At 57.5% G+C, this 12,334-nt stretch overlaps 1 protein-coding gene across 2 annotated transcripts in view; it reads left to right on the top strand.

Annotated features, from left to right (window-relative positions):
• Positions 1 to 12,334, top strand: part of HSF1 (heat shock transcription factor 1) — a 44,278-nt gene that overhangs the window by 6,387 nt on the left and 25,557 nt on the right. For both annotated transcript variants that reach the window (XM_040334353.1, XM_040334352.1), the window contains exons 2-3: positions 4,118 to 4,243; positions 10,959 to 11,067. In XM_040334353.1, the coding sequence (XP_040190287.1) occupies positions 4,136 to 4,243; positions 10,959 to 11,067 (217 nt within the window). In that variant the 5' untranslated portion in view covers positions 4,118 to 4,135. The remainder of the gene's footprint in view (positions 1 to 4,117; positions 4,244 to 10,958; positions 11,068 to 12,334) is intronic.

The raw sequence follows: 12,334 nt of genomic DNA, 5'->3' as shown, positions 1-12,334 counted from the left end.
CGGCGCATCGATCGCGTCATCCCCTTTATAGGGAGACTCGATCGATGACGTCATTCCTACAGCCACACCCCCCTACAGTTGTAAACATACACTAGGTGAACCCTAACTCCTACAGCGCCACAATGCAATTTGCTGTGAAAATAACAATGGTCCCAAAAATGTGTTAAAATTGTCCGAAGTGTCCGCCATAATGTCGCAGTCACGAAAAAAATCGCTGAGCGCCGCGATTAGTAGTAAAAAATATCCCCTATTTTGTAAACGCTATAAATTTTGCACAAACCAATCGATTAACGCTTATTGCGATTTTTTTTTTTTTAGCAAAAATAGGTAGAAGAATACGTATCGGCCTAAACTGAGGAAAACATTATTTTTATATGTTTTTGGGGGATATTTATTATAGCAAAAAGGAAAAAATATTTTTTTCAAAATTGTCGCTCTATTTTTGTTTATAGCGCAAAAAATAAAAACCGCAGAGGTGATCAAATACCACCAAAAGAAAGCTCTATTTGTGGGGGAAAAAGGACGCCAATTTTGTTTGGGAGCCACGTCGCACCACCGCGCAATTGTCTGTTAAAGCGACGCAGTGCCGAATTGTAAAAACGCCTTGGGTCATTTAGCAGCATATTGGTCCGGGGCTTAAGTGGTTAAAGCCGAGTTCCACCCAAAAATGGAACTTCCACTTTTCGGAACCCTCCAGGGTCACCTTTGGCACCTTTCAGGGGGGAGGGGGGTGCAGATTCCTGTCAAAATACAGGTATTTGCTCCCACTTCCCGCCATAGTTCACATTGGTGATCTACGCCACTACCGGCGCCTACTCTCTACCCCCCTCCCCGCTGTCTTCTGGTAGAAGTACAGCTCCCAGAACAAAGCGGGCACCAGTTAGGAAGCGCGGCGCGACACGCGCATGCGCAGTAGGGAACCGGGAAGTGAAGCCACAACGCTTCATTTCCTGATTCCCTCACCGAGGATGGCGGCGGGGAAAGCCCAGAGACGAGTGATTGCTCATCTGCCGCTGCCGACATCGCGGGCGCCCTGGACAGGTAAGGCTGCAGCATTTGTAGCCGCTGGCTTTTAATATTTTTTTTTTGTGGGACCTCCGCTTTAATTCGGCTGTCTGCTCCTAAAAACGGCACCAGCAATCCATACTGCGACCAGTACCTTTCCTGGATGGAGGGGAGGACCTTTCCCTGGTGTCGCTGCTCACGGGCCGGCGCTTCCTTCCAGAGCGGATCGAATCCAACCGTCCCAGCAGGACCTCCTCTGACACTTCTCCTCCTCTGTGCTGTATCTCAGGGTTTGACAAATGTGCTTGGAATCTCGGAGCCAGCTCAAAAAGTTAGGAGCCAGAAAACGCGTCCCGTCGAGCTCGCGCGCAGAAGCGAACGCATACGTGAGCAGCGCCCGCATATGTAAACGGTATTCAAACCACACATTGAGGTATCGCCGCGATTGGTAGAGCGAGAGCAATAATTCTAGCCCTAGACCTCCTCTGTAACTCAAAACATGCAACCTGTAGATTTTATTAAACGTCGCCTATGGAGATTTTAAAGGGTACAAGTTTGTCGCCATTCCACAAGCGGACGCAATTTTGAAGCGCGACATGTTGGGTATCAATTTACTCGGCGTAACATTATCTTTACAATATAAAAAAAATTGGGCTGACTTTACTGCTGTCCTTATTTTTTAATTAAAAAAAAGTGTATTTTTTCCCAAAAAACTTGCGCTTGTAAGACCGCTGCGCAAATACGGCGTGACGGAAAGTATTGCAACGACCGCCATTTTATTCTCTAGGGTGTTAGAATAAAAATATATATATATAATGTTTGGGCTGGGAAAAAAAATCGAGTTGCGAGGGCAAATTTATTCAAATTTTGATCAAATCGATTTATTTAAGATTTTTTATTTTTTTTTCCATAGGTCACGATACGAATCTGGGAAAAGGCCGTGGACTAGGCCGTAGCCGCAGCCTCGCCTAAAAATCCTGCCCGTGGCGATCCTGGGAAAAGGCTGCGAGGCCGCTCGCGGTCTTTTCCCAGGATCGCAGTGAGCTGCGGGCAGGATTTTTTTAGGCGAGACTGCGACTTCGGCCTAGACCGCCACGGCCTTTTCCCAGATCACGGCGCACTTGGCCGAAGCCGCGGCCTCGCCTAAAAACTTAGGACCGGCGTGGTGTCCATGGGGGGGAAAAAACTTGATTCGTATCGTGAACAGAGTTATTTTTTTTTATCACAGCTCTAGGTTCTAATTAGAGGGAAGGAGATGGCCGTGAAAACACAGGGGAAGCTCCATTAGCAATGCTGGTTGTCTTGTCATGCCAACGGCCACCACAAGAGGGCACCAGATCACAGAAGGAAGCTTAGGCCTGCAGAAGGCTCCGGCCTTAAAGCGGTGGTTCACCCTTAGAGGGCACTTTTCCCCTTAGCTTCCTGCTCGTTTTCTCTAGGGGAATCGGCTATTTGTTTTAAAATATGTGCAGTACTTACCCGTTTACGAGATGCATCCTCTCCGTCGCTTCCGGGTATGGGCTGCGGGAATGGGCGTTCCTTCTTGATTGACAGTCTTCCGAGAGGCTTCCGACGGTCGCATCCATCGCGTCACGATTTTCCGAAAGAAGCCGAACGTCGGTGCGCAGGCGCAGTATAGAGCCGCACCGACGTTCGGCTTCTTTCGGCTACGAGTGACGCGATGGATGCGACCGTCGGAAGCCTCTCGGAAGACTGTCAATCAAGAAGGAACGCCCGCTCCCGAAGACCATACCCGGAAGCGACGGAAGAAGATGCAGCTCGAAAACGGGTAAGTACTGCTCATATTTTAATACAAATAGCCGATTCCCCTAGACAAAACGATCAGGAATCTAAGGGGAGAAATTTTTTTTTTTTATATAAATGGGTGAACTCCCGCTTTAATTACCGGCCGGTGCGGCCCAACGCGATTTGCGTGGCGGGGGAGGTGGGGGTGCACGGAGACACAGGATGGGGGTATCCTGTGTCTCTGTGCGGCCCCGCCGTGCCAGCTGGTAATTGAGACCGCGGCCTTCTGCAGGCCTATGCTTCCTTCCCCAGGCGCCAGGTCGCTAATTCTAATCGCAATTGCGACCTGGCGCCCAGATTTTGCTGAACCCTGCTGTATCTGCTTCTCTCGCAACCTCCTTCCGAATTCCTCTTCCATGGCGGCTGTTATCTGTACCTCTCCTGCTATCCGAACCTTGGATCCAGGTGGAGGTTGGATGTCCCAGACTCCAGGAAGCGTCCCGCTGCTGATCACCAATGTAACGAAACATCCCACACCCTGCTTGAGTGCTTCCGTCATATACCGTCATATACCGCTTCCTATCAGTCTGGACCCTCAGAGGTCCGATATTCCAGCCCAACATACAACACAAGCCGGCACTCGCTTGTAGGAACATGGAACGTTTATTTGAAGGAACTCGCACACAGATATATACACCAGGAGGACAATTATTTTCTCAGTCACCCTGTGTCCCTAATAGCCACGGGGTAACTTAGGAGGTGCATGGGGAGCTGAAACAAGGGTTTCCCAACCCCTCCAAGGGATTCTGGGTTACACCAGCCCCCCACCACCCAAAGTGACTTCTGCCACACCCCTTTCACCCCTAAACTAACCCCCCCAACCTGAGTATATACCTCCTTCACCCCTAAACTACCCCCCCCCCCCAAACTGAGAGTATATACCCCCTTCACCCCTAAACTAATCCCCCCCAATCTGAGAGTATATACCCCCTTCACCCCTAAACTAACCCCCCCCAACCTGAGAGTATATACCCCCTTCACCCCTAAACTAATCCCCCCCCCCCCAATCTGAGAGTATATACCCCCTTCACCCCTAAACTAACCCCCCCCCAACCTGAGAGTATATACCTCCTTCACCCCTAAACTAACCCCCCCCCAACCTGAGAGTATATACCTCCTTCACCCCTAAACTAACCCCCCCCCCAACCTGAGAGTATATACCCCCTTCACCCCTAAACTAATCCCCCCCCCAATCTGAGAGTATATACCCCTTTCACCCCTAAACAAATCCCCCCCCCCAATCTGAGAGTATATACCCCTCCTATGTAAACTGATGGTTTTCCTCTTGTATCTGATTTCTCTGCAGTATTTCCGCCCTCTTGTGATGGACTCCCTTGGTGCCCCTGGGGGCAGTAATGTTCCCGCCTTCCTGGCAAAGCTGTGGAGTCTGGTGGAGGACCCCGAGACAGATCCCCTTATATGCTGGAGCCCGGTAAGTGCGAGTGCAATACATGACCGGTTTTATCCCTCATTACCCCCAACTGCTGGGAGTGGGGAGCTGGGCTGCCGAGTTGCTGCTGGGAGTGGGGAGCTGGGCTGTGGTGTCCCTGCTGGGAGTGGGGAGCTGGGCTGCGGTGTCGCTGCTGGGAGTGGGGAGCTGGGCTGTGGTGTCCCTGCTGGGAGTGGGGAGCTGGGCTGCGGTGTCGCTGCTGGGAGGGGGGAGCTGGGCTGCGGTGTCGCTGCTGGGAGGGGGGAGCTGGGCTGCGGTGTCGCTGCTGGGAGGGGGGAGCTGGGCTGCTGAGTCGCTGCTGGGAGGGGGGAGCTGGGCTGCCGAGTTGCTGCTGGGAGTGGGCAGCTGGGCTGCCGAGTTGCTGCTGGGAGTGGGCAGCTGGGCTGCGGTGTCGCTGCTGGGAGGGGGGAGCTGGGCTGCCGAGTTGCTGCTGGGAGGGGGGAGCTGGGCTGCCGAGTTGCTGCTGGGAGTGGGGAGCTGGGAGCTGGGCTGTGGTGTCCCTGCTGGGAGTGGGGAGCTGGGCTGCGGTGTCGCTGCTGGGAGTGGGGAGCTGGGCTGTGGTGTCGCTGCTGGGATGGGGGAGCTGGGCTGCGGAGTCCCTGCTGGGATGGGGGAGCTGGGCTGCTGAGTCCCTGCTGGGATGGGGGAGCTGGGCTGCTGAGTCGCTGCTGGGATGGGGGAGCTGGGCTGCTGAGTCGCTGCTGGGATGGGGGAGCTGGGCTGCTGAGTCGCTGCTGGGATGGGGGAGCTGGGCTGCTGAGTCGCTGCTGGGATGGGGGAGCTGGGCTGCTGAGTCGCTGCTGGGATGGGGGAGCTGGGCTGCTGAGTCGCTGCTGGGATGGGGGAGCTGGGCTGCTGAGTCGCTGCTGGGATGGGGGAGCTGGGCTGCTGAGTCGCTGCTGGGATGGGGGAGCTGGGCTGCTGAGTCGCTGCTGGGATGGGGGAGCTGGGCTGCGGTGTCCCTGCTGGGAGTGGGGAGCTGGGCTGCGGTGTCGCTGCTGGGAGTGGGGAGCTGGGAGCTGGGCTGTGGTGTCCCTGCTGGGAGTGGGGAGCTGGGCTGCGGTGTCGCTGCTGGGAGTGGGGAGCTGGGCTGTGGTGTCGCTGCTGGGATGGGGGAGCTGGGCTGCGGAGTCCCTGCTGGGATGGGGGAGCTGGGCTGCTGAGTCCCTGCTGGGATGGGGGAGCTGGGCTGCTGAGTCGCTGCTGGGATGGGGGAGCTGGGCTGCTGAGTCGCTGCTGGGATGGGGGAGCTGGGCTGCTGAGTCGCTGCTGGGATGGGGGAGCTGGGCTGCTGAGTCGCTGCTGGGATGGGGGAGCTGGGCTGCTGAGTCGCTGCTGGGATGGGGGAGCTGGGCTGCTGAGTCGCTGCTGGGATGGGGGAGCTGGGCTGCTGAGTCGCTGCTGGGATGGGGGAGCTGGGCTGCGGTGTCGCTGCTGGGAGGGGGGAGCTGGGCTGCTGAGTCGCTGCTGGGAGGGGGGAGCTGGGCTGCTGGGAGGGGGAGCTGGGCTGCTGGGAGGGGGGAGCTTCTGATGCAGACTACAAGTGGCTGATTGAGTACACATGATCCAATGTTGTCACCATCAGGAAACCTGCCCTGAGAAATGCTGTGCAGCCAGGAAGTGGCTGCGCGAGAATTTTGTGTTGCTGAGGACATTTTTGTTTCTGATGTATTGAATGTCTGAGCCGCCCTGGCACTGTGAGCGCCCCCTGGGTGAGGAGAGGATCAGGGGGGGCTGAGGGGGTGCCCACTGGGTATATTTCCTGTATCCTTGCTGATGATATCTCTGGACTGCGGAGTAATCCTTGTATCTGGAAATAGGCGATGGATCCGAGTCAGCTGTCCGGTGCCCGCTCTGCCCCCCTCACACTGCCCCCTGCAGGATTCCTCATAGCCTACCACCTTCTGCACCCAGCAGCTTCCCTCTGAATAAAGATAGGAGAGTGTGAATAGTGGGGACCCATCCAAGATGTCACCAACAGGAGCCCCCTCCTCACCTCATACCTGTATGGGGGGCCTTGTGCGGACCCCGGGCGGCCATGTTTGGGTGGCCTCTGCTCTCTGAAGGCGGCTCCCTCCACATTCTCTGCATTCTGCTGAGTTTTATAGAGCCGGAAGATTGATATCTGTGTCAGGAGGACGCACTCTTGGACCATTGCAGGGTGCTGCTGAAATATGAAATGCTGCAGGGAGAATGAGTTGACCCCTGTCCTCCCCCCTCAGTCTTGCACAGGTGTAGCGGCTCCTCCCCCTCTGTCTTGCACAGGTGTAGCGGCTCCTCCCCCCTCTGTCTTGCACAGGTGTAGCGGCTCCTCCCCCCTCTGTCTTGCACAGGTGTAGCGGCTCCTCCCCCCTCTGTCTTGCACAGGTGTAGCGGCTCCTCCCCCTCAGTCTTGCACATGTGTGGCGGCTCCTCCCCCTCAGTCTTGCACATGTGTGGCGGCTCCTCCCCCTCAGTCTTCCACAGGTGTAGCGGCTCCTCCCCTCTTCCTCTCACTTCACTGCACACTGAGTTTCTCACCACTTATAGATCTTCCCCCTCCTCTCTGGAGGTCTATAGGGGTGTTGGGGGCTAGCCTCATTACCCCCCCCCTGTAGATCTATAGGGGGAGTGGGTCTGTACTCCTCTCTGTAGATCTATAGGGGGGGTAGCCGCATTGTTTCCCTTCTCTGCAGTTCTATATGAGTGTTGGGGGCTGTCCTCATTATCCTCCTCTGTGTATTTCTATAGGGGGGGGGGGGGCTGTGCTCCTTGTCCTCCTCTGTGTAGATCTATAAGTGTGTTGGGGGGGAGTTTTTGCGCTCCTCTGTGTATATCTATAGGGGCGATGGGGGGGCTGTGCTCCTTGTTTTCCTTTGTGTAGATCTATAGGGGTGATGGGAGGGGGGTTGTCCTCTCTGTAATCTATAGGGGTGCTGGGGAAGGGGGGGGAATTGTCCTCTCTGTAGATCTATAGGGGTGCTGGGGGAGGGGAGGTTGTCCTCTCTGTAGATCTATAGGGGTGTGGGGGGGTTGTCTTCTCTGTAGATCTATAGTGGTGTTGGGGGGGGGGGGGGTTTCCTCTCTCTAGATCTATAGGGGTGTTGGGTGGGGTTGTCCTCTGTGTATATCTGTTGGGGGGGCAGGGTTTTTCCTCTCTGTAGATCTATAGGGGTGTTGGTGGGGGTTGTCCTATCTGTAGGGGTGTTAGGGGGGGTTGTCCTCTCTGTAGATCTATAGGGGTGTTGGTGGGGGTTGTCCTCTCTGTAGGGGTGTTAGGGGGGGTTGTCCTCTCTGTAGATCTATAGGGGTGTTGGGGGGGTTGTCCTCTTTGTAGATCTATAGGGGGTGGGGTGTCCTGTGTAGATCTATAAGGGGGTGGTTTGTTCTCCTCTGTGTAGATCTATAGCGGTGTTGGGGGTTTGTTCTCCTCTGTGTAGATCTATAGGGGTTGTTTGTCCTCCTCTGTGTAGATCTATAGCGGTGTTGGGGGTTTGTTCTCCTCTGTGTAGATCTATAGGGGTGTTGGGGGTTGTTTGTCGTCCTCTGTAGCAGTGTTGGGGGGGTTGTCCTCCTCCTGTGTAGATCTATAGGGGGGTTGGGGGGGTTGTCCTCTGTGTAGATCTATAGGGGGTGTTGGGGGGAGGGGGGTTGTCCTGTGTAGATCTATAAGGGGGTGGTTTGTCCTCCTCTGTGTAGATCTATAGCGGTGTTGGGGGGGTTGTCCTCCTCTGTGTAGATCTATAGCAGTGTTGGGGGGGTTGTCCTCCTCTGTGTAGATCTATAGCGGTGTTGGGGGGTTGTCCTCCTCTGTGGAGATCTATAGCAGTGTTGGGGGGGTTGTCCTCCTCTGTTGAGATCTATAGCAGTGTTGGGGGGGTTGTCCTCCTCTGTGTAGATCTATAGCAGTGTTGGGGGGGTTGTCCTCCTCTGTGTAGATCTATAGCGGTGTTGGGGGGGTTGTCCTCCTCTGTGTAGATCTATAGCGGTGTTGGGGGGGTTGTGCTCCTCTGTGGAGATCTATAGGGGTGTTGGGGGGTTGTCCTCCTCTGTAGCAGTGTTGGGGGGGGCTGTCCTCCTTGTCACTGCACGCCCCCCCCCCCTTATATTTTCCATATTCTCTCCCGGGCTGTGAAAGGCGATCCCGGCGCTCACACATGGATATCATTTGGGGGGGCGGGGGGGGTAATATTCCACACTAGTAGCGGTCTGGCCGTCTTCCAGCCTCGGAGAGGAGGGGGGAGGGGGGGCTGTCAATGATGATTGTCTGTGAGCGGCCAAGTATCAGTCAGTGTGCAGACCTGTGTGCAGCGCTCGCTGGAAGCTTTCCCTATGTGTGTAGAGAGCACTGCCTATACAGTGATTTCTCTATATCCAATCATATTACTTTGGAACAGACACAGTCATTGGTCAGAATAAAAGGCCCCGTGTTCAGCAGTGTTGGACCTCCTTTGTCTCCGATATTCACTACCATGTCATTGCATAGACTCCGCCCACTTCCTGTACCATGTATCTGGGCTTCCCCTTCTCTCTTCCTGCACCAATCACTGTGACAGCCGAGGTCCGGGTCTGAGCCCCGCCTCTTCCTGCACCAATCACTGTGACAGCTGAGGTCCGGGTCTGAGCCCCGCCTCTTCCTGCACCAATCACTGTGACAGGCGAGGTCCGGGTCTGAGCCCCGTCTCTTCCTGCACCAATCACTGTGACAGGCGAGGTCCGGGTCTCGGCCCCGCCTCTTCCTGCAACAATCACTGTGACAGCCGAGGTCCGGGTCTCGGCCCCACCTCTTCCTGCACTGATCACTGTGACAGCCGAGGTCCAAGTCTGAGCCCCGCCTCTTCCTGCACTGATCGCTGTGACAGGCGAGGTCCGGGTCTGAGCCCCGCCTCTTCCTGCACTGTGACAGGCGAGGTCCGGGTCTGAGCCCCGCCTCTTCCTGCACCAATCACTGTGACAGCCGAGGTCCGGGTCTCGGCCCCGCCTCTTTCTGCACTGATCACTGTGACAGGCGAGGTCCGGGTCTCGGCCCCGCCTCTTCCTGCACCAATCACTGTGACAGGCGAGGTCCGGGTCTGAGCCCCGCCTCTTCCTGCACTGATCACTGTGACAGGCGAGGTCCGGGTCTGAGCCCCGCCTCTTCCTGCACTGATCACTGTGACAGGCGAGGTCCGGGTCTGAGCCCCGCCTCTTCCTACACTGATCACTGTGACAGGCGAGGTCCGGGTCTGAGCCCCGCCTCTTCCTGCACTGATCACTGTGACAGGCGAGGTCCGGGTCTGAGCCCCGCCTCTTCCTACACTGATCACTGTGACAGGCGAGGTCCGGGTCTGAGCCCCGCCTCTACCTGCACTGATCACTTTTACAGGCGAGGTCCGGGTCTGAGCCCCGCCTCTTCCTGCACCAATCACTGTGACAGGCGAGGTCCGGGTCTGAGCCCCGCCTCTTCCTGCACTGATCACTGTTACAGGCGAGGTCCGGGTCTGAGCCCCGCCTCTTCCTGCACTGATCACTGTTACAGGCGAGGTCCGGGTCTGAGCCCCGCCTCTTCCTGCACCGATCACTGTGACAGGCGAGGTCCGGGTCTGAGCCCCGCCTCTTCCTGCACCAATCACTTTTACAGGCGAGGTCCGGGTCTGAGCCCCGCCTCTTCCTGCACTGATCACTGTGACAGGCGAGGTCCGGGTCTGAGCCCCGCCTCTTCCTGCACCGATCACTGTGACAGGCGAGGTCCGGGTCTCGGCCCCGCCTCTTCCTACACTGATCACTGTGACAGGCGAGGTCCGGGTCTGAGCCCCGCCTCTTCCTACACTGATCACTGTTACAGGCGAGGTCCGGGTCTGAGCCCCGCCTCTTCCTACACTGATCACTGTTACAGGCGAGGTCCGGGTCTGAGCCCCGCCTCTTCCTGCACCAATCACTGTTACAGGCGAGGTCCGGGTCTGAGCCCCGCCTCTTCCTACACTGATCACTGTTACAGGTGAGGTCCGGGTCTGAGCCCCGCCTCTTCCTACACTGATCACTGTTACAGGTGAGGTCCGGGTCTGAGCCCCGCCTCTTCCTACACTGATCACTGTGACAGGCGGGGTCCGGGTCTGAGCCCCGCCTCTTCCTGCACTGATCACTGACAGGCGGGGTCCGGGTCTGAGCCCCGCCTCTTCCTGCACTGATCACTGTGACAGGCGAGGTCCGGGTCTGAGCCCCGCCTCTTCCTGCACTGATCACTGTGACAGCCGAGGTCCGGGTCTGAGCCCCGCCTCTTCCTGCACTGATCACTGTGACAGGCGAGGTCCGGGTCTGAGCCCCGCCTCTTCCTGCACTGATCACTGTGACAGGCGAGGTCCGGGTCTGAGCTCCGCCTCTTCCTGCACTGATCACTGTGACAGGCGAGGTCCGGGTCTGAGCCCCGCCTCTTCCTACACTGATCACTGTGACAGGCGAGGTCCGGGTCTGAGCCCCGCCTCTTCCTGCACTGATCACTGTTACAGGCTAATTTAATATTTTTTTTTTTTCACCTGTAACTTTGTATTTCATCATTGTGCAACATAAAAAGAATGCAACAGCCACCATTTCATTCTCTGGGGTCTCTGCTTTCAGTAAATACATCATTTGGGGGTTTAAAGTAATTTTCAAGCAAAAAATGTACATTTTACTGTGTGGGGGAAAATGTGAACCTTCCCCAGTAGAGAAGAAGGGGTTAAATGTGTGTTCTGTGTCTCAGGAGGGGACGAGTTTCCACGTCTTCGATCAGGGCTGCTTCTCCAAAGAGGTCCTTCCCAAGTACTTCAAACACAACAACATGGCCAGCTTCGTCCGCCAGCTCAACATGTGTGAGTATCCTCCCAATGCACTGTGACCCCCTGACCCCCCCATCACCCTGACCTCTCCGTCCTCCCCCCATCACCCTGACCTCTCCGTCCCCCCCCATCACCCTGACCTCTCCGTCCTCCCCCCATCACCCTGACCTCTCCGTCCCCCGTCCCCCATCACCCTGACCTCTCCGTCCTCCACCCCCCATCACCCTGACCTCTCCGTCCTCCCCTCATCACCCTGACCTCTCTGTCCTCCCCCCATCACCCTGACCTCTCCGTCCTCCCCCATCACCCTGACCTCTCCGTCCTCCCCCATCACCCTGACCTCTCCGTCCCTCCCCCCATCACCCTGACCTCTCCGTCCTCCCCCCATCACCCTGACCTCTCCGTCCTCCCCCCATCACCCTGACCTCTCCGTCCTCCCCTCATCACCCTGACCTCTCTGTCCTCCCCCCCCCCCCCCCATCACCCTGACCTCTCCGTCCCTCCCCCCATCACCCTGACCTCTCCGTCCTCCCCTCATCACCCTGACCTCTCTGTCCTCCCCCCCCCCATCACCCTGACCTCTCCGTCCCTCCCCCCATCACCCTGACCTCTCCGTCCCTCCCCCATCACCCTGACCTCTCCGTCCTCCCCCCATCACCCTGACCTCTCCGTCCTCCCCCCATCACCCTGACCTCTCCGTCCCTCCCCCCATCACCCTGACCTCTCCGTCCCTCCCCCCATCACCCTGACCTCTCCGTCCCTCCCCCCATCACCCTGACCTCTCCGTCCCTCCCCCCATCACCCTGACCTCTCCGTCCCTCCCCCCATCACCCTGACCTCTCCGTCCCTCCCCCCATCACCCTGACCTCTCCGTCCCTCCCCCCATCACCCTGACCTCTCCGTCCCTCCCCCCCATCACCCTGACCTCTCCGTCCCTCCCCCCATCACCCTGACCTCTCCGTCCCTCCCCCCATCACCCTGACCTCTCCGTCCTCCCCCCATCACCCTGACCTCTCCGTCCCTCCCCCCATCACCCTGACCTCTCCGTCCCTCCCCCCATCACCCTGACCTCTCCGTCCTCCCCCATCACCCTGACCTCTCCGTCCCTCCCCCATCACCCTGACCTCTCCGTCCTCCCCCCATCACCCTGACCTCTCCGTCCTCCCCCCATCACCCTGACCTCTCCGTCCCTCCCCCCATCACCCTGACCTCTCCGTCCCTCCCCCATCACCCTGACCTCTCCGTCCTCCCCCCATCACCCTGACCTCTCCGTCCTCCCCCCATCACCCTGACCTCTCCG

This window comes from Rana temporaria, assembly GCF_905171775.1.
Source record: "Rana temporaria chromosome 5 unlocalized genomic scaffold, aRanTem1.1 chr5z, whole genome shotgun sequence".
NCBI lineage: Eukaryota > Metazoa > Chordata > Amphibia > Anura > Ranidae > Rana > Rana temporaria.
Note: the sequence above shows the minus strand (reverse complement) of the source record. Positions and strands in the feature narration are given on the sequence as shown.